General features: G+C 34.2%; 2 protein-coding genes across 3 annotated transcripts; both read left to right on the forward strand.

Annotated features, from left to right (window-relative positions):
- Positions 1-2297, forward strand: gja1a (gap junction protein alpha 1a). 2 transcript variants are annotated; one of them, XM_048190701.1, is made up of 2 exons: positions 1-25; positions 930-2297. In XM_048190701.1, the coding sequence occupies exon 2, from the start codon at positions 975-977 to the stop codon at positions 2037-2039; it is 1065 nt and encodes a 354-aa protein (XP_048046658.1). In that variant the 5' UTR covers positions 1-25; positions 930-974; the 3' UTR covers positions 2040-2297. The 2 variants fall into 2 exon arrangements, with proteins under 2 accessions (XP_048046658.1, XP_048046657.1); XM_048190700.1 differs by lacking the exon at positions 1-25 and adding an exon at positions 32-309.
- A 9808-nt stretch (positions 2298-12105) lies between these two features.
- Positions 12106-13250, forward strand: fabp7a (fatty acid binding protein 7, brain, a). The gene is made up of 4 exons (XM_048190702.1): positions 12106-12266; positions 12439-12611; positions 12737-12838; positions 12958-13250. Exons 1-4 carry the CDS (start codon positions 12194-12196, stop codon positions 13006-13008), a joined length of 399 nt encoding a protein of 132 aa, XP_048046659.1. The 5' UTR covers positions 12106-12193; the 3' UTR covers positions 13009-13250.
- The last annotated feature ends 10342 nt before the right edge of the window (positions 13251-23592 follow it).

A 23592-nucleotide genomic window follows, 5' to 3' on the forward strand; every position in this document is an offset into this window, starting at 1 on the left:
GTTGCTGATTCTACACCAGATGGCGGTAATTCCCACGTTCACTGCACTCTCTTATTCCAAGCCATTTCCTCCCAAAATATAACGGAGATGGAGAAGTTCTGGAAGTCCATAAGTTTGAGTCAGCTGACGTTTAACTTTTCCCCCTTCTAACTCAGTCCCTCCGACGCATGGGATGAGGGAACATTCGCCGTCGAGAGCTTAAATTTCATATCGAAACTGCTTACTAATAATTGGGGGTTTATAATTGAAATGTGTTACAGACGGTCATCGTGAACTGACAAGAAGTTTAGGGTTTTAACGACTTTCAAGGTAAGAAATAAGCTTCGTACAACATGGATTGGAGAGATGTTTAAATACTTAAGATAAATGCATGATAAAAACGGTATTTTTGGTAGGATAAAAAGGCCTATATGTGTGTGTTTTTTTGTTTTGTATTTAATAGCGTCTTTTGGTTATAGCATAGCATGAATCCTTATTTTTCGAAATATGTCGTTTTTGGATGTCACTTAGATTCTCCTTTTTATTCAGTGACTTAAATCTCTGCTGTGATAAGTGATAAAAGTGTTAAACCTGAGTAGTTTGTTTTCCAGAAAGACTTTTTTTGTGTGTGATCAAAAATACTTAATATGTATGTGAGTATATTTTAAAATATTTTGTCCTTTAGTATTTGTGTTTTAACCTATTTCCTTTGTTTTGGAGTTTATATAGTTAAAAAAAAAAGCTACTTTTTTTAGGTTAGCTGCTGAAAAGTCAGAAAACCCCAGAGCATTCAGAGTGGAGATTGACCCATGAACATTTCTGAAGATGAGCCAAGGACTTGTGTTATTGTATTTGGCAGTAATATGTGGAGCGAGGAGACCACTCGGATGTGTTTAACTCCAGGGTTCATCTGTGTTTATGACACTCACTGAATTTACTCTCTTTTTCAGCTTGAAGGTTGGTCATCTGCTGCTTAATCCAGAACATCTTTCATCATGGGTGACTGGAGTGCACTAGGGAAACTTCTTGACAAGGTCCAGGCGTACTCCACGGCAGGAGGCAAAGTCTGGCTCTCCGTCCTCTTCATCTTCCGCATCCTGGTGTTGGGGACGGCGGTGGAGTCCGCCTGGGGAGACGAGCAGTCGGCGTTCAAGTGCAACACGCTGCAGCCCGGTTGCGAGAACGTGTGCTACGACAAGTCGTTCCCCATCTCCCACGTGCGCTTCTGGGTGCTGCAGATCATATTTGTGTCCATGCCGACTCTCCTGTACCTCAGCCACATCGTGTTCCTCATGCACAAGGAGGAGAAACTGAATAAAAAGGAGGAGAAACTAAGAGACATCCAGAGCAAAGGCGAAGACGTGGATGTGCTCCTGCGGAAAATCGAAATGAAGAAGTTCAAGTATGGCCTGGAAGATCACGGGAAGATCAAAATGAGAGGAGGGATATTTTACACGTACATAGTGAGCATCGTGTTAAAGTCCGTATTTGAAGTTGTTTTCCTGCTGATACAGTGGCATCTTTACGGATTCAAGCTGTCAACTGTTTATACGTGTCAAAAGTCTCCTTGTCCGCATAAAGTGGACTGCTTTCTCTCCCGCCCCACTGAGAAGACGGTTTTTATCATCTTCATGCTGGTCGTGTCGCTGGTTTCTCTGGCCCTCAACGTCTTTGAGTTTTTTTACGTGATTCTCAAGAGGATGAAGGACCAAATCAGAGAGTCTGCGAAAAACTTTGACAGCGCCTGTAATATCAAGCCCTGCCCAAGGAACCTGTCCAGTTACGGCTATTACAACGACTGCTCGGCCCCCGCCCCCGTCCCTAATCTGGGCTACAACCTAGATACAGGTGACAAGTCCAACTCCTCTGACAATTATGACAAGCAGGCTAATGAGCAGAACTGGACTAATTACAGTACAGAACAGAACCAGTTGGGTCACACCCACCCATATCCTGAGAAAGTAACTCTGGGAAAGGATCTTCTGCTGCTCAAAGAGCTTGAACCTCGACCCAGTAGTCGAGCGAGCAGTCGGGCCAGGCCGGATGATCTTGACATCTAGCAGAAGCCTTAAACACAGGACAGTTTCTGCCTTTGACAAATGGTGAACGTTTAAATAAACTGTGAAATAACACTGTCACTGACATCCAAAGAATGACGTTTCATTCAGTGTTTCAGCATATATTTATTTTGTTCGTTTTTGCTATTGTAACTCATGCCAAACGGTTGTTGTTGTTTTTGTTAAGTGAACTGTATTTATGAGCAATGATTGTGAAAATAATTTCACAGGTTACTTTGAAATAAACATTTAATACAGTAAGTATATGGCTAGATGATAAATATTTGTCCATATGTGCAAGCATTTCTTTTAGTTATTTATCATTTTAAGCACTAACTCATTTTGCCTTCACTACTAGACAAATGAATTTTTGAAGCTACAAATATTAGTTTCACTAATTAATATAAGTAACTATAAGTAGTATAATATACACTACCAGTCAAAAGTTTGGAAACATTACCATTTTTAATGTTTTTGAACGAAGTCTCTTATGCTCATTAAGGCTGAATTTATTTCATAATAAATACAGAAAAACAATAATATTGTGAAATATTATTACAATTTAAAATTAGGGTTTTCTATTTTAATATACTTTAAAATGTAACTATTTCTGTGATGCAAAGCTGAATTTTCAGCATCATTACTCCAGTCTTCAGTGTCACATGATTCTTCAGAAATCATTATAATATGATGATTTATTATCAATGTTGAAAACAGTTGTGTTGCTTAATATTATTTTATAACCTGTGATACTTTTTAACGGTTTCTTTTATGATTAAAAAGTTTTTTTTTTGAAAGAAATTAATACTTTTATTCAGCAAGTATGTGTTAAATTGATAAAAAGTGATAGTAAAGATTTACATTGTTAGAAAAGATTTATATTTTGAATAAATGCTGTTCTTTTTATCATTTCATTCATCAATGAATCCTGAAAAAAAGTATCACAGGTTCCAAAAAGATATTAAGCAACACAACTGCTTTCATCATATTATAATGATTTATAAGACTGAAGACTGGAGTAATGATGCTGAAAATTCAGCTTTGCATCACAGAAATAAATTATATTTTAAAGTATATTAAAATACAAAACCATCATTTTACATTGTAATAATATTTCACAATATTATTGTTTTTTCTGTATTTATTATGAAATAAATGCAGCCTTAATGAGCATAAGAGACTTTGTTAAAAAAAAAAAAAAAATAGTAATGTTTCCAAACTTTTGATTGGTAGTGTATATTTAATAATAAGAAAGCATAACATTTACTTAACTACCCATATGTGATTTAGAAACAGCTAACACTTTTATATTTATCAGGAAAAATAGTGAAATCAAGTCTGTTGTACAGTGTTTAGCAGCACAAGGAAATCTATCAAGTTTAACCTTACTGGAATAAATTAAGATCATTCATTCTACTCCAGCAGGATCTTAACTTTTTTCCATTCTTCTTTTTCCGACAGCGTTTTTCCATTACGGGAAGTTAGCCAGCGCGTATAAATGGAGCACTGTTTTCTGGAATCTTTACAGTAACTGTACATAGTCTTCTGCTCTGGGCCTGTAAATATCAACAGCAAGCCACCTGACTGCTTATCAGCGTTTTCTGTAAAGTGTTGACATAAATGTTGGTTAACATATTCACATAATTCACCAGTGCAAATTGACTCCCTCTGATTGACAAATGAAAGCATTAAGAGAGTCTGAAATTAAAACGAGTTAATTAGATTCAACTTTTTCCTCTCTTCTCAGAGTTTCCTATTTATTTGAAGGGCTAAATGAAAACATATGCTTTCACTCAAGTCTGCCAGCCACATGTGAAAGGCAAAAAACCCCTGTGAACTGTGTCTCTGCACTTTACACTGAAAAAGTGTGCATTCTATGTGCGTCAAAGACATGGTGTGGTTATGTAGCATGAAAGGAATTAAAGTAAATATTTGCTATTTACTATCGTATGTAAAAATATTGCACATTATCAAAGGCCCATTTCAAGCATAAATAAACCTTACAAGGTAAAATTGTTGGCTTTTCTTATGTTCCTCATTTGGGTGATCAAATATGACCTAATGAAATCTGCCCCTTGTAAATGTTCTTCAGTCATGAAATGAGACTTTGAAGAATGTTTTTAATAACTCAGTAAAACACTAACTCAACCAGAACTCTGCCTCGAGCTCCAGCTGTATAGCCTGGATGAACCAGCAGCGACCAACATGATTACATTATGATGTCTCAGAAGTAAAGTGTTTGAAAAGTGTTTAAACTTACCCTAGTTCTTCTACAGTGTTTATTGCCCAATATAAACTGATAGATACATCACTGTTTGTCATCAGTAATTCTGTTTCTATCTATCTATCTATCTATCTATCTATCTATCTATCTATCTATCTATCTATCTATCTATCTATCTATCTATCTATCTGTCTATCTATCTATCTATCTATCTATCTATCTATATCTCCATCTTATATTCTATCTATCTATCTATCTATCTGTCTCCATCTTATATTCTATCTATCTAATCTCCATCTTATATTCTATCTATCTATCTATCTCCATCTTATATTCTATCTATCTATCTATATCTCCATCTTATATTCTATCTATCTATCTATATCTCCATCTTATATTCTATCTATCTATCTATCTATCTATCCATATCTTCTATCTATCTATCTATCTATCCATATCTTATATTCTATCTATCTATCTATCTATCTATCTATCTATATATATCTTATATTTTATCTATCTATCTATCTATCTATCTATCTATTTATCTATCTATATCTCCATCTTATATTCTATCTATATCTCCATCTTATATTCTATCTATCTATATATCCATATCTTATATTCTATCTATCTATCTCCATCTTATATTCTATCTATCTATCTATCTATCTATCTATCTATCTATCTATCTATATCTCCATCTTATATTCTATCTATCTATATATCATCAAAAAATGGATTTGCAAAACAGAAAAGTTCTTTAAAGTATGTTCATTTGTACACTCAATACTTGGTCGGCAGCACATATTACAGCAAATGACTTGCTCTAGCACAAATTACAGCATCAGTGAAGTGTGGCATGGAAGTGATCAGCCTGTGGCACTGCTGAGGCACTATTGAGCCTTCAGATCATCTGTATATTGTTGGATCGACTGTTTCTCATCTTTCTCTTGAAAATATCCCATAGATTCAGGGGTCAGGCATGTTGGCTGGCCAATAAAGCACAGTAAAATCATGGTCAGCAAACCACTTGGAAGTGGTTTTTGCACTGTGGGCAGGTGCTAAAGTCCTGCTGGAAAAGGAAATCAGCATCTCCATAAAGCTTGTCAGCAGATGGAAGCATAAAGTGCTCCAAAATCTCCTGGAAGATGGCTGCATTGACTTTGCACTTGATAAAACACAATGGACCAACACCAGCAGACGTCACGGCCCCCCCAAATCATTACTGACTTCAGAAACTTCACACTAGACTTCAAGCAGCTTGTTTCTGTTTCAGAAGTGGCTTGGTAGTCCTTTTCCTGAAGATGTCTGAGTGTGGTGACTCTTGATGCGCTGACTCCGGCTTCATTCTACTCATTGTGAAGCTCTCCCAAGTGTTTGAATCGGCTTTACTTGACAGTATTCTCAAGCTTGTGGTCATCCCTGTTGCTTGTGCACCTTTGCCTACCCAATTTCTTCCTTCCAGTCAACTTTGCATTTAATATGCTTTGATACATCACTCTGTAAACAGCCACCCCATTCAGTAATGACCTTCTGTCACTTACTCTCTTTGTGGAGGGTGTCAATGATTGTCTCCTGGACCACTGCCAAGTCAGCAGTCTTCCCCATTAGTGTGGTTTCAAAGAACAAGAGATACCCAGAATTTATACTGTAGGGATGGTCATTTAATGAAACTCAAATGTAAATATTCTAATATTTTAAGATACTTGATTTTGGACTTTCATGAACTGTATGCTCTAATCAACAAATTTTAAAAAAAACTTTTGAAATGTTTTACTTTACATGTAGGGAATCTAGAATTTATGAAAGTTTCATTTTTTAAAATAATTTACAATAAAAAAATGAACTTTTTCACGATATTCTAATTATATGACCAGCACCTGTATTCTATCTATCTATCTATCTATCTATATATATATATATATATATATATAGTATCTCAGAACACCCTAGCAACTGCAAAGGGAATAGAATTCTGCACAGAAACGCCCTAGTTACCACCCAAAGCACCATAGCTCCAACTCAGAACACCATAGCAACAGTAATGCAACTACATAAGAATATATAACATTCAAACTAAAAATTTCCCCATGTTCTCTAACTTCATAAGGCCTAAATCATCAAATGTCAAGATTTTTCCAGTGAAGTTGTACTGACGAACTTTAAAACATAGTTTTTGTGTTAAATTCCATTTTAGGTTCAAAATAGAAACCTAGAAAGTACACATATAAAAGGTAAGTGCAGCCAAGCTCATCTTTTACTCTTGCTTGGCCGACTGTAAGATCTGAGGCGGCCGGACATACCTTTCAGCCTGCCAGTTTAATTGAAAACAGCAGGGTCTAGTTCTGCTAGTTCAGAACGTTCTGCCATACCGATTGCATTATAGTGTACCATATATAAATTTGAGGTGTCTAATTGTGTGTGACTTCATGAAATAGCACATGTTTGATATCCTACTTGCATAAATCGCAGGACCACAAACTGTCTAAAAATAAACGTTCTGTTCTCAGTGCTGTGGGGAGCGCTTTTGATATAGTACTTAAAGGCTTTGTAGAAACAGCTTGTCTTGGTCTATTAGGTGAACTTTACATGCCATTAACATCAATCTTTTTAATTACACTAAATATTCACACTACACCAAAATCTCCATGGTTACATTCAGGCCTCCTCCTTGGCGATGCATTTGGACAAACAAGGGAGTGGTTATAGGCCTTATGGTTTGTGGTGACACTGAGGTTTATTCGGCAGTACAGACTAAAGTCAGCTCAACATTAAGTGGTATCATGTGATTTCCTCCAGTATTTTAAGCCGCTCTTAGAGTTTTGAGGTACTTTTGAGTGTGAACTTGTCTTCTGTACTATAGGATTGGACTGTGAAGGGACTATTGGGAAACAAAGGCAAAGCGCTTGGCTGAAGGGGAAAACACAATAAGTCTCACAGTTGGCATAGTTTTCTAGCTTTTTATGTAACAAAAACTCATGACATAATTGTTTTGGGCTCATGACATGACAAATAACTGATCTCAGTTTTAGTTTTTCTCCCTGTTATCCAGAATTGAGAGAGTCCATGATTGTGTAGATGACTCAAATGGAAAAAAATTAAATCAAGTCAATATTACTAGTTTTATGTAGCAAGAAATTAACCAAAATTCAATTTAGGTCTCAAAAGTTTCATTATAGTATTTAAGTGATATGGACTGCCTTAACCCAGCTAACAGAGAATGTTTTTATTTATTTATTTATTTTCTAATGTTCTGGCAAGGTTCTCTCAATGTAATGTATTACTTGTTACTAATTACTTCTTTCAAAAGTGATATTATTACTTTACTTATTACTTTCTGGCAACAGTAATTAGTTACAGTAGCCTACTAGTTATATTACTTTTCCTTCATGCCCCACAGAAGTTGTAATTGAGTATCTTGACCATAAAATTCTTCTAAAATGTTACTAACAACATATTTCTGTTCTCCAAAATCCACATTGGATCGCATTCAAAAACACTCAGTGGTGACTGATAGTTACTTTTAAGTATAAGTATTGTATTAATCTCATTCTCATGTGTAGCTTGAAGCTAATTGTAGCTACAAAGATTATTAATTATAATAATATAATTTATATAATTTATAAGCTTTTCTATATTCCAAGCTTGCCTGCTGCACTGTTGACTTCATGTGCCTGTGCAAGTCGTGAAAAATATGAAAATAAATCTAGGAATTATTGGATCGTTGGATTTCAAATCAGTAGGGCTCGAGGCATCAAAAGTAACTAAGTAACGAGCTGTTTATGGTAACTGTAATTATATTACCAAAATCTTAATAATAATTATTTACACTACTAGTTACTGCAAAACGTAATGTAATAAATAGCTGTAACTAATTATTAGTTACTGCCCAACACTGGTCATGATACATTATCTTTAATAATGTTCTCAAAACATCAGCACAGAAATTTTATCTATAGACCTACATCATTCAGACCTTTTTTCCAGAAATGTTTCAGATGGATGTTTGTCTAACTTTTCTTTATTTTTTTAATGTTACTACTTTTATCAGAATGTTCTCATGATGTTTAAGAAATTGAATGTTCCCTTAAAGGTAAGGTAGGCAATTTCGGAGAGGCTAGCAATAGCCTCCCTTTAGAGCGTCTCCAAAGCCTCACCTCCACGAAAACTCTGCAATGCGTCACGAGACAAGACGAGAGATGCCTCGTGTTAAATTACCTCATGTCTTAAAGTACATAACATTATGATAATAATGAACGTTAACAACTTACAGAGCTCTTACTTGTACCAGTAAGACTTGTGCAGATTAATTTCAGTGTTGATTGTGTTGACAGAGAAATGCATTAATCAGAGTCTGAGGACAGCTCCGGGGAGAAGGTCACGGGTTGCCATCTCATAATTACGGTTATGACATGGTGAACACATAAGCTGGTTGTTTTGCATAGCCTTAAGTAACGTGCTGATGACCTGTGATGTCTGAATGGAATGGAAATACATAATGTTGATAGGTCAATTGTATCATTGGACAAACATTTTTTATTTTTTAAAATTAGTTTTGGTCCTGAGACATCCTCAGAAGATTTATGCTGCGTTCACGCCACCTCGTATTTACCGGAATCTTGAAATGACAACACGTGACATTATATTCAGAGCTGTTCACGTCCTTTTGGTCCTTGGACTGGGAATTATGCGTTTCCATGGCACCACTATCAACCTAAATGAATCTACAGCGGTCAGGTGGTACAGCAGCCACGTGGTACATGTGTGAGCTTTCAGAAAACTCCCAGCTTACGAGCTGTAATTTAGGGCTGCAATGATTAATCGCGATTAATCGTTTGCAAAATAAAAGTCTGTGTTTACAAAATATATATGTGTGTGTTCTGTGTATAATAATTATGTTTATATAAATACACACACATTCATGTATATATTTAAGAAAAATGTGATATTTATATATAAAATATTTATGTTTATATGTAATATAAAATACAGTACAGTCCAAAAGTTTGGAACCACTAAGATTTTTAATGTTTTTAAAAGAAGTTTCGTCTGCTCACCAAGGCTACATTTATTTAATTAAAAATACAGTAAAAAACAGTAATATTGTGAAATATTATTACAATTTAAAATAACTGTGTACTATTTAAATATATTTGACAAAGTAATTTATTCCTGTGATGCAAAGCTGAATTTTCAGCATCGTTACTCCAGTCTTCAGTGTCACATGATCCTTCAGAAATCATTCTAATATGCTGATTTTCTGCTCAATAAACATTTATGATTATTTTCAATGTTGAAAACAGTTGTGTACTTTTTTTTTTTCAGGATTCCTTGATGAATAGAAAGTTCAAAAGAACAGCATTTATCTGAAATACAAAGCTTCTGTAGCATTATACACTACCGTTCAAAAGTTTGGGGTCAGTAAGAATTTTTATTTTTATTTTTTTGAAAAGAAATTAAAGAAATGAATACTTTTATTCAGCAAGGATGCATTAAATCAATCAAAAGACATTTATAATGGTACAAAAGATTAGATTTCAGATAAACACTGTTCTTTTGAACTTTCTATTCATCAAATAATCCTGAAAAAAAATATTGTACACAAATATTTTGTACAATTGTACACATTAAATGTTTCTTGAGCAGCAGATCAGCATATTAGAATGATTTCTGAAGGATCATGTGACACTGAAGACTGGAGTAATGATGCTGAAAATTCAGCTTTGCCATCACAGGAATAAATTACTTTGTGAAATATATTCAAATTGAAAACAGTTATTTTAAATTAATATTTAAATAATATTTCACAATATTACTGTTTTTTACTGTATTTTTAATTAAATAAATGTAGCCTTGGTGAGCAGACGAAACTTCTTTTAAAAACATTAAAAATCTTAGTGGTTCCAAACTTTTGGACTGTACTGTATATATATATTTATAATACATGCATATATTTCTAAACTTTATACCTGTATGTGTGTGTATTTATATATACATAATTATTATACACAGAACACACACATATATATTACGTAAACACAGACTTTTATTTTGCAAATAATTAATTGCGATTAATCGTTGCAGCCCTACTGTAATTACGAGCTCTACGAGGACGTGAACGCTTTTTACAAGTTATAATCTCATAACTACAGGAATTACGAGGCCGCGTGAACGCACCTTTAGCCTACATGTTTTAATATTTAGACCACTTCTATTATTGATTACTATCAGGATGTGAAGAGAGTTTCAATCAGTATAACAAAAAGTGTTTATACAAAATTGTCTACCCTACTTTTAACTTTCATATAACCAAGAAAAACGTTTTTAAAACATTAAATAAAAAAAAAAAAAACTGTATGTTCAGAGAACATTCAGAATTTTTTTTTTCATAACTTAATGTGAATGTTAGCAAAACGTTCTTGGGACATATTTTTGTTAGCTGGGAAGGTGTTTTCATGATATTTTGTCCTTTGATATATGTTGTCAGCTGACGTGTGTGAAGATTCTTTAGTATTCCACTGAAAAAAAGACAAGATACGAATTAGGAACTCATAAACAATGCTTTAATATTTGTGTGAACTAGCTCTTTAACCATGTTTTAATTCATACATCAGGAGCAAAATGAAGTGATATGACACTATGTTGACTCGCACCGTGACAATGCTGAAAAATTCCAGTTATCCTGAGTAATCCCAAAATAAAGCATATGTGACTAAAGTAGGGAAACGCACTAAATGACTAGCCTGGAAGTACTGAGGGACACTGCAATCACATGTGCACAATGTGACACGACTGCCATCTAGCGGCTGACTTTAAGAAGTGCAAATCATTCTGCACAAAGGACTGCAGACATTCTGCTACATTATCATTGGGTAGAAAGGCCGTTACTAAATAAAACGGACGGGTCTTCCGATGCGTTTAAATAATACACTGCTTATTTTTCTAGATATTTTCAGTTTAGTGGTAATTTATTTCTCATATTCTTTCCTCAGGTGTTCAGACTGCAGGTGAAGTAACAGAGGAACGGCGCTGTCACATGATACGTACTACTCGTTTATCGAAGAACGTTATAGAATAATTTTATAGAGATTGCTGGGGAGCATTTGACAGACAATCCTAAATTAAAAACAATATTTTAACTGGACAGAGAGCAACACAATCACGCCCTGACATTTTAAAGCTGAGCCTTCATACGCCCCCTGGCGGGAGACATCTCTCCTCATGAAGACTCGTCCAGTGCTGAAAGCAACCAACATAGTGAACGTGGTTACACACTATGCAATAATAAAATGTTCTGTGTAACTCCTGTTACATGTGACTGCTTATTACAGATTAAAGTGGCAGAATTTATTGTGTGAGGAGGATCGTCTTATTCTACAGTCGTGCATACTCTATAGGCGTCTCTATAGTTTAGTATAGATTAGTCATTTTCTTTGTGCACTGATGAAAACCCCCGTAATGTAGCTATTTATCTCAAATAAATAATTGCACCTGCACACAAAAAATGCCTCAGAGATGCACAGCTCTGAAATCAAACATAGGGGTTTTTACACACACCTGAAGTTGCATTAAAATTATTTATCGTTATATTCTACTGTGCAATATATATTATATGTAAATGTATAATTTTGGACGCTATTAAGAGGATAATCTAGACGATTATATATATGCAAAAACATTTTTTTTAATCTTTTCTCAAATGCAAAATCCCAGACCCGTTATTGGATTAAGCTATTGAAATTACAGTGTCACTTCTCGCCATGTATTCGAACAAATCACAGCTTGAGTAGATAAAAGCCTATCCAATCAGCACAAACTTCCCCTAAAGCCCCGCCTCCCTGACAGTATTAATTAGTTAGGGCTTTGCAGTCCGCAGACACTTGAGAGACAGTGAACTCTGCACAAGGACCACTGCTTTTAAACTGTCATAATGGTTGATGCATTTTGTGCAACTTGGAAACTGGTTGACAGCCAGAACTTTGATGAATACATGAAAGCACTGGGTAAGTAGCCTAAAACATGTTTATTTATTTAATTATTTTGCAAGAAAGACATCTTAACATCCTTTGCACGTGCAAGGTGCAGTAGTGCAGCCTGGTGTACTGTACAGTCTGTACAGTTTATTTAATAATAATAGTTTTGTTAATAAATGTTTTCTGATCTTTTGTTCCACAGGTGTTGGTTTTGCCACTAGGCAAGTAGGCAATGTTACCAAACCCACTATTGTCATCAGTCATGAGGGTGACAAAGTTGTCATAAAGACGCTGAGCACCTTCAAAAATACTGAGATTTCCTTCAAACTGGGAGAGGAGTTTGACGAAACCACAGCAGACGACAGACATGTAAAGGTTTGTGATTTTTCATCTCTAAAATCAGTTTTAAAATGTATTTTTGGCAGGTCAAATGATTAAATATGATATACTTGATCTTTTTCCACAACGATAAACTTAACTTGCATCTTTTCTCATTTCAGTCCACTGTAACCTTGGAAGGAGACAATCTTGTCCACGTCCAGAGGTGGGACGGCAAGGAGACTAAGTTCATTAGAGAAATCAAGGATGGTAAAATGATTATGGTAAGCAGCAGTATTTTTTTTATTTTTTAGGATTGTAATTCAAAAGTTTTTTCTTCTTAATCAGTGTCGTGGCTATTTCATGTTTCTAAATGTGCTCTCCTCATCTTTGCTGTTTCCAGACCTTGACCTTTGAGGGCGTGCAGGCTGTCCGCTCATATGAAAAGGCATAATGCCAAACTGATAGATGTTTCAGTGTTACCCTGGCAACTTGACAATATTACAAGGGAATTTTTACATTGTATTCTCAACTGAGAGTTTTCCCCTTTTTAAGACATTTTTTGTAAGACCTTTTATATAAAATGCACATTGTGAATTTTGTTTGAATGTTGCAGAATGTCATTAATGTTGATGGAGTGTATAATTGAGGCCTGCCTTTGTGTTAAATTGAATGAAATACACACTTGATCAAAAACTGATTGTTTCTTTGTTTCTTATTGACTTATGCAAAAGCTTCATTCTCACTGGTTTGATACTGAAGTTTCTAAAGTCCTAATATTTGTCATTCAAACAAAACAGTAGAGCAGTATATCCATGTACAGCTTACACACACACACACACACACACACATACACTGTAAAAAATGGCCGTGATTTTAACAGTAAAAGACTGTAAAAATGCTGCGGTGAAAAACTGTTGATTGGTTTACAGAAAGTTTCCGTACTATATACGGTGAATAACTGTAATAGATCTAATGGTACATTTAATGTAATTTTACGGTAAAATACCGTTAAATTCACAGTTTTTGGAAGTGAAAAATAACAATTCATTGTAAAATTTACAGTGAAAAACCGTATATTGACATTCCCACAATTCCCTGCGTGACACTTCAGATTTGATATATTTTCGTTGAAATAACTCTGTTTCTTCTTAGTTTTTCTCATTTTTTTCTAATCAGTTATGTACATTAGGGTTTTATGTTACATCTAATGTTGTTAAATTAATGTTTATTGCATTTTTAAAATTTCATGCATGTTACCATGATGGTGTTTAGTGTGTGTGTGAATGACACTGTGTGCACCTTCTATATGTTAGTATTGTGCTTCTCAGCTTGTGGAAAAGCTGCTTGTGATGAACTTTGATTAATCATGTGACTCTTATCACCACTGTGTTTGGTGACTGTCAGTGTATTATAAAGGTACAAAACAGATATTAGTACTTCATTAGGTTGGTAAATTAACATTATATCAGTTAATAAAATACGTTATTTTACCGTAAATTTAACAGATTTAAAATGTAAAATTCACATGTAACTCCGTAAGTATGTTTACGGTTTGATGTCATTTTTAAAGTATTGTTCTGGTAACCACAGCTGCCGGTATTTTTCCGTAGAAACAACGGGATTTTTTTTACAGTGTACATTACAGTATATACAAAATTTCCTGAAACTATTTCAAAATTAAAGGGTTAGTTCACCCAAAAATGAAAATTCTGTCATTAATTACTCACCCTCATGTCGTTCCACATCCGTAAGACTTTCGTTGATCTTCGGAACAAGAACATTTTGACCACTCAAAACCAGTTCATATGGATTAGTTTTACGATCTCTTTATGAACTTTTTGAAGCGTCAAAGTTACATATGCTGTCAATGGAGGGACAGAAAACTAACAGATTTCATCAAAAATATCTTCATTTGTGTTCCAAAGATCAACGAAAGTCTTACGGATGTGGAACGACATGAGTAATTAATGACAGAATATTCATTTTTGGGTGAACTAACCCTTTAAAATTAAACTACATTAGATTAAAGCAATTGCATATAGATTATTATTATTATTATTATTTTTAAATCAGAGACATGCATATTTCAATTATTTTTCTCTGAAGTGAACAATCACCAGTTTGCTTGCATTATTCAGAATTAGAGATTTTATTGCTTTTATTGTAAATTTTATCACTTCTATCCAGTGCCAATGAATGCTTAATGTAATTCGTTAAATTGTCAGTTTAGCTTTTTATACACCCATTGATTTTGGGCCATAAATTCACAGAAAATTTTAACAATCAAACAAATAATGTCTTAATTGAATTTTTGTTCTATAACCATACTGTACAGACCTTTATTCACATGTAATTTCATTTCATTACACATAATCCAGTCCGATTATGGATTGTATCCTTAAGTACCGGGATGATGCCCGGTATTAATGATCAGCCATTTTTGTGCTTTAGATGCTAATTAGATTTTGACTTTGAGAGTCGACGCTGCGCCGCCTTAATCCACTGAGCGGATGGCCAACACTCAAGTCATATCGGAGAAGACTGAATTTAATCTATTATCCAGGATTATTTAACTCTTCCACTGTGCTAGCATTTTCAAGCGCCCACTTCAGACTGAGAACTCATTGAATTGCAGAGTTGTGTATGAGAAAAAGGCTGTCTGAAGTCCTGAATGACTGTTTGTTTTACTTCTGGAGCAGTTTGAACACAGCCAACAGACTATTTAAAAGACTCTTTAGTGCAGGCCAAATATATCTGCATCTGTATTGAAAATGTCCGGGAGAAGAACAACCCTGTATCTGTTTGATATAACGCTGGTATGATCGTGTAGCCCTATGAAGATGACCTGCAGTAACCTCTCCACAACTTGAACCTGAAACGTTGTCACTGGGTCAAAGTTAATCCTATAATCCGTGTTGTCTTTACGTAGGAGCATCATTCGATCAATTTGACCAACCATGTTCAGATGCTTGATAAGTCTATAGTGTGATGTTACCGGCCAAATTTTGTCAGTACCAATTGTACACTCGATTATGATTAAAAAGTAAACATCAGTTTACATCTAATATCCATATTTAATCATGGAGTTTAAGCAGAAAATGAACTGACACAATATACAAAATTAACTGTAACAATATTTTATTATCATTGAGATACTAATATATATATATATATATATATATATATATATATATATATATATATATATATATATATATATATATATATATATATATATATATATATATATATATATATATATATATACACACACAGTACAGTCCAAAAGTTTGGAACCACTAAGATTTTTAATGTTTTTAAAAGAAGTTTCGTCTGCTCACCAAGGCTACATTTATTTAATTAAAAATACAGTAAAAAAACAGTAATATTGTGAAATATTATTACAATTTAAAATAACTGTGTACTATTTAAATATATTTGACAAAGTAATTTATTCCTGTGATGCAAAGCTGAATTTTCAGCATCGTTACTCCAGTCTTCAGTGTCACATGATCCTTCAGAAATCATTCTAATATGCTGATCTGCTGCTCAATAAACATTTATGATTATTTTCAATGTTGAAAACAGTTGTGTACTTTTTTTTTTTTTTCAGGATTCCTTGATGAATAGAAAGTTCAAAAGAACAGCATTTATCTGAAATACAAAGCTTCTGTAGCATTATACACTACCGTTCAAAAGTTTGGGGTCAGTAAGAATTTTTATTTTTATTTTTTTGAAAAGAAATTAAAGAAATGAATACTTTTATTCAGCAAGGATGCATTAAATCAATCAAAAGTGGCAGTAAAGACATTTATAATGTTACAAAAGATTAGATTTCAGATAAACACTGTTCTTTTGAACTTTCTATTCATCAAATAATCCTGAAAAAAAATATTGTACATAAATATTTTGTACAATTGTACACATTAAATGTTTCTTGAGCAGCAGATCAGCATATTAGAATGATTTCTGAAGGATCATGTGACACTGAAGACTGGAGTAATGATGCTGAAAATTCAGATTTGCATCACAGGAATAAATTACTTTGTGAAATATATTCAAATAGAAAACAGTTATTTTAAATTGTAATAATATTTCACAATATTACTGTTTATTTAATTAAAAATACAGTAAAAAATGTAGCCTTGGTGAGCAGACGAAACTTCTTTTAAAAACATTAAAAATCTTAGTGGTTCCAAACTTTTGGACTGTGTATATATATATATATATATATATATATATATATATATATATATATATATATATATATATATATATATATATATATATATATTTTTATTTTCAGTTTTAGTTTGTTAACTGTAATAACCCTGTACTTTGCAATAGTTTGACTCTTGTGGCTGCTGTTGCTCAAAATGATATTTCGTAAGATTCAGTGTGTTCCAGATTGCACAGTGACAGTTTAGTGTGACCCATAGCTGTCACGATAGCTTCAGTCTAACAGCAGATTGTGAATGGACTGTTTCAGTCACAAAAGCGCCGTAATTGGAGTGGAAAGTAATCAGCCATTGTTCTCTGCACTCACGGCTGATCTAATAGCATGAGACTCATGAGCAACTTGCTCTGATTAATGAAACAAATGTTTAAGCACACATCACAATACAGTTTTGCCAGGACACACACTGAGACAGACGGCTTAACCTACTGTAAATATTGCTGAAATGAGAACCGGTTTTGGTTTTGGAGAAATTGCAAAAAAAATAACGACACAATTTAAACCTGTAACCCTTACTGAATGCATCTGGGTTGCATTTGCCTTTAACCTGCATAGTTTGGATCATGATTTTTGAGCTCCGTGTGAAATTGTTGAATATTCGCCAAAATATCAGATATGAATAGTGTGTTCTTCTTGCATTTAAAGGTTGATACGCCTATTTATTTATCTATTTCGCTATACTAACTTAACATTCAAACTGAATACGCCTAATAATATAGTATCCGAAAAACAGTACACCCGCCAAGAGTAGCTAGGCTATGTCTGAATTCATATTATTCGAAAAACACAAGTAATCTGAAGTAGTACCCTAGTAATGCATTGAATAATTATTCGAATGATTCATTCAAAAATGCCATTGAATCATTTATTCAGCCAATGCCTTCATTAAGGAACAAAACATTATTTACACTATTGTTGTTCGCGATGCTTCTTATTGCAACGGTTCTGCTGTGGCTTTGTTTGAAACTACTTTTGTTGGCAGAACAGAAACAAAGTAATAACTGGCAATATATTATGTCTAAAATGTAAGTTAATCAATATTAACATACTGTTTATTGGATTGAGACTTTCCCTGCTGAAATAAAAGCTGGTTAGCTGGTCCTCCAGTCTGGTCATAGGTAGTTTAGCAGGCTGGTTTTAGAGGGGTTTTGGCCACATCTTTAGATGTTCAGGCTGGACAGGCTATGAGACCCACTGACCAACCAGCTAAAACCAGCTGAACATCAGCTTGGCCAACTTGGGAGACCAGCTTGACCAGCTTACTAGCTACATCCTGCTTAAACCACCCAAGACAGCTTAGGCTGGTTTTAGTCATTTCTTTCAGCAGGGTTGCATGCACTCATAAAACTTTTGTAATGGAAATATAATGAGGTGGGAGAAAAACTAAATTTCAATGCTTTTGTGTTTGCACTAAACTACGGAAGAGGATTAGGGCCAAGCAATAATAAAAAAATAAAACCAATTTGAGATTAAAGTTGTTAAATTTCGAGAAAAAAGTCGAGATAAAATGTTGAGAATAAACTCGTTAAATTACGAATTTGTTCTCATAATTTAACGACTTTTTTCTCATAATTTAATGACTTTATTCTCATAATTTGAGTTTATTCTCAACATTTTATCTTGACTTTTTTCTCGAAATTTAACGTCATTTTTCTCATAATTTAACGAATTTGTTCTCGTAATTTAACGACTTTCTTCCCGTAATTGACTTTATTCTCAACATTTTATCTCGACTTTTTTCTCGAAATTTAACGAGTTTTTTCTCGTAATTTAACGAGTTTATTCTCAACATTTTATTTTGACTTTTTTCTCAAAATTTAATGAGTTTTTTCTCGTAATTTAACGAGTTTATTCTCAACATTTTATCTCGACTTTTTTCTCGAAATTTAACGACATTTTTCTCATAATTTAACAAATTTGTTCTCGTAATTTAACGAATTTTTTCTCGTAATTGACTTTATTCTCAACATTTTATCTCAACTTTTTTCTCGAAATTTAACGAGTTTTTTCTCGTAATTTAATGAGTTTATTCTCAACATTTTATTTCGACTTTTTTCTCGAAATTTAATGATTTTTTTCTCGAAATTTAACAACTTTAATCTCGAGATGGTTTTATTTTTTTATTATTGCTTGGCCCTAATCCTCTTCCGTACTAAACAATTACGTTCCGCAAAGAAACTTTGCCGTCGCTTGCAAAACCATTGTTTTGGAAATTGAGCCCCTAAATGGACATGGTGAAGGAAAACAAATATGAAATGGAGGAAAAATTATTTGTCAATGCTTTTGCGTTTTCTCTCGTTACCCCGCAAAAACTTTTGCGATCTGCAAAGTTTCTTGGGGAACTGCAAAACATTTGCGAAAGAACACAAAATCATTGGCTTATTATTTTTTGTGTCCCTTTAGGGGCTCCGTAGTACGGAGTAGTACTAAAGGCACATGGGATGTAAGGAAAAACTATATTTCAATGCTTTTGCGTTTGCTCGCAAAATCATGGCGTTCATTCGCTTTTGCTTCTTGTATTATATAATGAAGTATTTGTAGTATTTAATGTTAATTTTTAACGTGTATTCAATAATTCCTCTGCATTTATATTAAGTTGCAGTGTAGGTGAAAAGACATTAGTTTCTTGCTTAATTCAGGAACTAAATTCTAAAACCTATAGTAAAGTAATGCTTTCATTTCTTTTAGATCACCACAGGTGTTTCCAAAAGTGCCAAGACTACCGTTCAGACTAATTTTGTCTACAAACTGACTGAGCGAGAGAAAAAAAGCGAGAGGATATGGGGGGTCTATTCAGCCCCTCAGTCTATGTCAAGTCTCTGTGGCCATTTGTCAGGAAGCATGAATGCTTGCCTTCATCTTCTCTCTTTTTTCTTCTTTAGGCCAACCACAGTTCAGCTTTAAGCTGATTTTGCCTCTCTTCTTTGTGGGCTGAGAGTAGTCTGTTCTTCAGTGGCCAATAGCCTATAAGATTGGGGGTGACATCACTGCCAGATTATGCTCTTGCCAAGCGTCATGAAAGAAACTCTCCCCGTTGTTCCCCAATGAAAAGAAAAGAGGCAAAGAGGCTCTGGGAAACCCTGACACTCCTCCATGCCTGCCATGGGAACTGTTAACACAGAAGAGAAAATATTTCAGTTGACAATGCACAGATTGTAATCAGGCACCGTTCCAGGACTGGACCACGGTTCACTCTGGGACTGCTTTTAATTTTAGGGCAGTCTTGTAGCAATAATGGCTAGCAATGTTTAGTGTGAGAGAGTGATTCAAATGAATGTGTCTTCATTTGGTTTCAGTTTCAAATGTTCAATAATGGAGGGATGTCTATGTCTAAACTGAGCTTACACATAGACATCCTTCTACGACTGAAAATCAACAGCCATCTGTGCTACATGTCCCAATATTGATTTTCTTGTCCTTATTGAACCTGTGAGATCTGGTTAAAATTCCATAGTAGTCACATGGTTGTTGGTGCCAGACAGGCTTGTCTGAGCATTTCAGAAATTGCTGATCTACTGGGATTTTCATGCACTACCATCTCTAGGGTTTACAGAGAATGGTTCGAAAAAGAGAAAATATCCAGTGAGTGGCAGTTCTGTTGGTAAAAATGCCTTGTTGATGCCAGATGTCAGAGGAGAACAGCCAGACTGGTTTGAGCTGATAGAAAGACAACAGTAACTCAAATAACCACTGGTTACAACTGAGGTCTGGAGAAGAGCTTCACAACCAACCTGAGTATTGTTGTTGACCATGTCCATCCCTTTATGACCACAGTGTACCCATCTACTTCCAGCAAGATAACACGTCATGTCACAAAGCTCAAATCATCTCAAACTGGTATCTTGAACATGACAATGAATTCACTAAACTCAAATGGTTTCCACAGTCACCAGATCTCAATCCAATAGAGCAGCTTTGGGATGTCATGGAACGGGAGATTCGCACAATGGATGTGCAACTAAAATCTAAATGTTTGTTTTACTGAAATCCTACTGATATGTGACTTGCATAATAATTTGGAACAAAACATTATATTATATATATCATGGATGTGCAGCTGACAAATCTGTAGCAACTGCGTGCTACATGCTATCATGTCAATATGGACCAAAAAAAACACAAACTACCATAGTAGGAAAAATAAATACTATGGAAGTCAATGGGGATGAGATCTGTTTGGTTACTGACATTCTTCCAAATATTTCTGATATTTTTTACATCCTGAGGGTGAGTAAATGACAGAATTTTCATCTTTGGAATTTTCAACTATCCCTTTAAGGAAGTTCTGAAGGTAAAAGAGTGTCCAACCCAGTACTAACAAAGTGTACTTAATAAAGGCTTCTCCATTTTGGCTTTATTTTTGTTATACCTAATTTTAAAGATGGTCTTAATGACCTTCTAATGACCAGAGGATTTTTTTTTTAACGTCCTGATATGTAAAACATTCAAAAGGGTGTATATTCTTTTTCACATATATGAAAAAATATATATATATATACACACACACACACACACACACACACACAACCCAGGTACACTTCTATAATGTCCTTAAAGTGCTCTATTTTCAAGCACTAATTTTGTACTTAATATACTAAAAATTCTTCTTTAGTACTTCTTAAGAACATATAATTGTACTCAACTGGAAAAAAAAAAAATGTATTTATATACACCACTTATAGTACATCTGAACCCATAGTGTACTATAAGTGTTAACTAAATATATTTTTTAAATACTAGATTAAAAGCACATTTTAGTTCGTATTTCAAGGTGTCTATAAATAGCACAGTTGAGTACACTTAGATGTTCTTAAGATTATCTTAAGTAATTTTTAGTATATTAAGTACAAAATTAGTGCGCGAAAATAGAGCACTTTAAGTACATTTTAGAAGTGTACTTTTTTTTTCCCACCTGGGTATGTTCTAAATTATTATGCAAGTGACATACAAGTAGGATTTCAGTACAATAAACACTTAGAATTGAGTTTTTCAAAGAAAGTGTTTCTTTTATTTCGCCATATCTTTTTAGATAACTGGTATCAATCTCAGACAGGTATGTTAAATAGATTCCCAGGTTTACTTAAGTAAGTGGAAACCCTACTTAAAGAGGTTGTTTTCACATTATTAAGCAAGTCACAGTTCGCATGAAATATGGGGAGGAAGAAAAAATTTTCTGCAGATGAAAAGAATGAAATGGTGCAATAGTGTGCAAAAGGCATGAAAACAACTAATATTGTGTGAAAACCAAAAGGAGATTATCGAGCTATCATAAGATTTGTGAGCAATTTACAGCACAAGAGAACTCTGTGAGATGAATGCTTATTAAGGAAAGTTTCTGTCATAACAAATGTACAGTATTAAAAGGACAGCTATAAAAAAAAAAGCCAGTGTTGAGCAGCAAACTGGTGTCTCTGGAGTCTCGAGAACCTCTCCATGCAGGCTGGCAGTTGTACGTAAAGCTGCATTTCAGCCATCTCTAGAAACGTCTACAGTGGGTTTAGAAATACATTTTATTGCTATGGTATTTTTTGCAGCATGGGATAGTGCGTTGTCCTGAATGAAAATCTTTTTATTTCAGAAGACACTATCCTTCTTTTTAAACCATAGCAGAAAATGGTCAGTTATAAACTCCACATATCTTGCAGATGTCATTTTCACACCCTCAGAGACCCTAAAGGGACCTTCCACCTCACTTCCCAATATTTCAGCCCAAATCATCACCCGCCAGATCCTTGCTGATGTCACAGTCTTGTTGGAACATGGTGGCCACTCAACAACCATCCAGAAATCCATCCATTGGGGTACGTTTCAACATTTCTGTGAACTTTGGTTAGAGATGGCTGAAATGCAACTTTACACACAACAGCCAGCCTGCATGGAGAGCTTCTTGAGACACCAGCAGATTTCAAATACTTGTTTGTTGCTCAACAGTGGCTTTTTTTTTTATAGCTGTCCTTTTAATGGACAAGAACTTTCCTTAATAAGCATTATCTGAGCGAGTTCTCTTGTGCTGTAAATTACTCACAAATTTTATGATAGTATGATAATCTCCTTTCAGTTCTCACACAATATTACTTGTTTTCATGCTGTTTGCATTCACCCTTTTCATCTTCAGAAAGATCTTTCTTCCTCCCCATATTGCATGAGAACTGTGATTTGCTTAATAATGTGAAACAACCTCTTTAAATAGGGTTTCCATTTACATCCTGGGAAACTACAGTAGTCAACATTTGAAGTGGAAAGAACTTTTTTGACTTCAAAATTTACTATATTTAACATACCTGTCTGAGATTGATACCAGTTATCTAAAAAGATATGGAGAAATAAAAGAAACAAACATTTTCTTTGAAAAACTAAAATCAGAATGTTTATTGTACTGAAATCCTACTGATATGTCACTTCTATAATAATTTGGAACAGTATATATAAAATAAAATGCACAACTTATCCTTGCAAAGGGGATTTCAGGATAGGCTCAGTTAGGAATAGCCTCTGTTGGCATGGAGATATTTAAGGGTTTTTTTGGATGCTTGAATAGCTCTGGCAGAAACCTTGAATAGCACAAAGCAGGGTGTGCATACCAATGCAGTTAACACACAGAACTATTGGCAGCTTTTTGTAGGAAAGATTACAAAAACTGGCATATTTCTGAATCCTTAATCTTTTAGAATCATCTCAATTATTTTAAATAGCTATTCAAATGTAGTCATTTCATTATACATTTACATATCAGTCATTTAAATGTAGTTTGTGGCATCACTTAATACTGTGAAACATTGTTCAATGTGAATACACTTA

Source organism: Megalobrama amblycephala, linkage group LG5 (genome assembly GCF_018812025.1).
Source record: "Megalobrama amblycephala isolate DHTTF-2021 linkage group LG5, ASM1881202v1, whole genome shotgun sequence".
Taxonomy (NCBI): Eukaryota; Metazoa; Chordata; class Actinopteri; order Cypriniformes; family Xenocyprididae; genus Megalobrama; species Megalobrama amblycephala.

Bases quoted from the DNA above. Each gene is read 5' to 3' on its own strand.
- gja1a (XM_048190701.1), top strand. From the start codon at position 975: ATGGGTGACTGGAGTGCACTAGGGAAACTTCTTGACAAGGTCCAGGCG.
- fabp7a (XM_048190702.1), top strand. From the start codon at position 12,194: ATGGTTGATGCATTTTGTGCAACTTGGAAACTGGTTGACAGCCAGAAC. The intron at 12,612-12,736 runs GTTTGTGATTTT...TTCTCATTTCAG, and splicing joins CAGACGACAGACATGTAAAG to TCCACTGTAACCTTGGAAGG. The intron at 12,839-12,957 runs GTAAGCAGCAGT...TGCTGTTTCCAG, and splicing joins AGGATGGTAAAATGATTATG to ACCTTGACCTTTGAGGGCGT.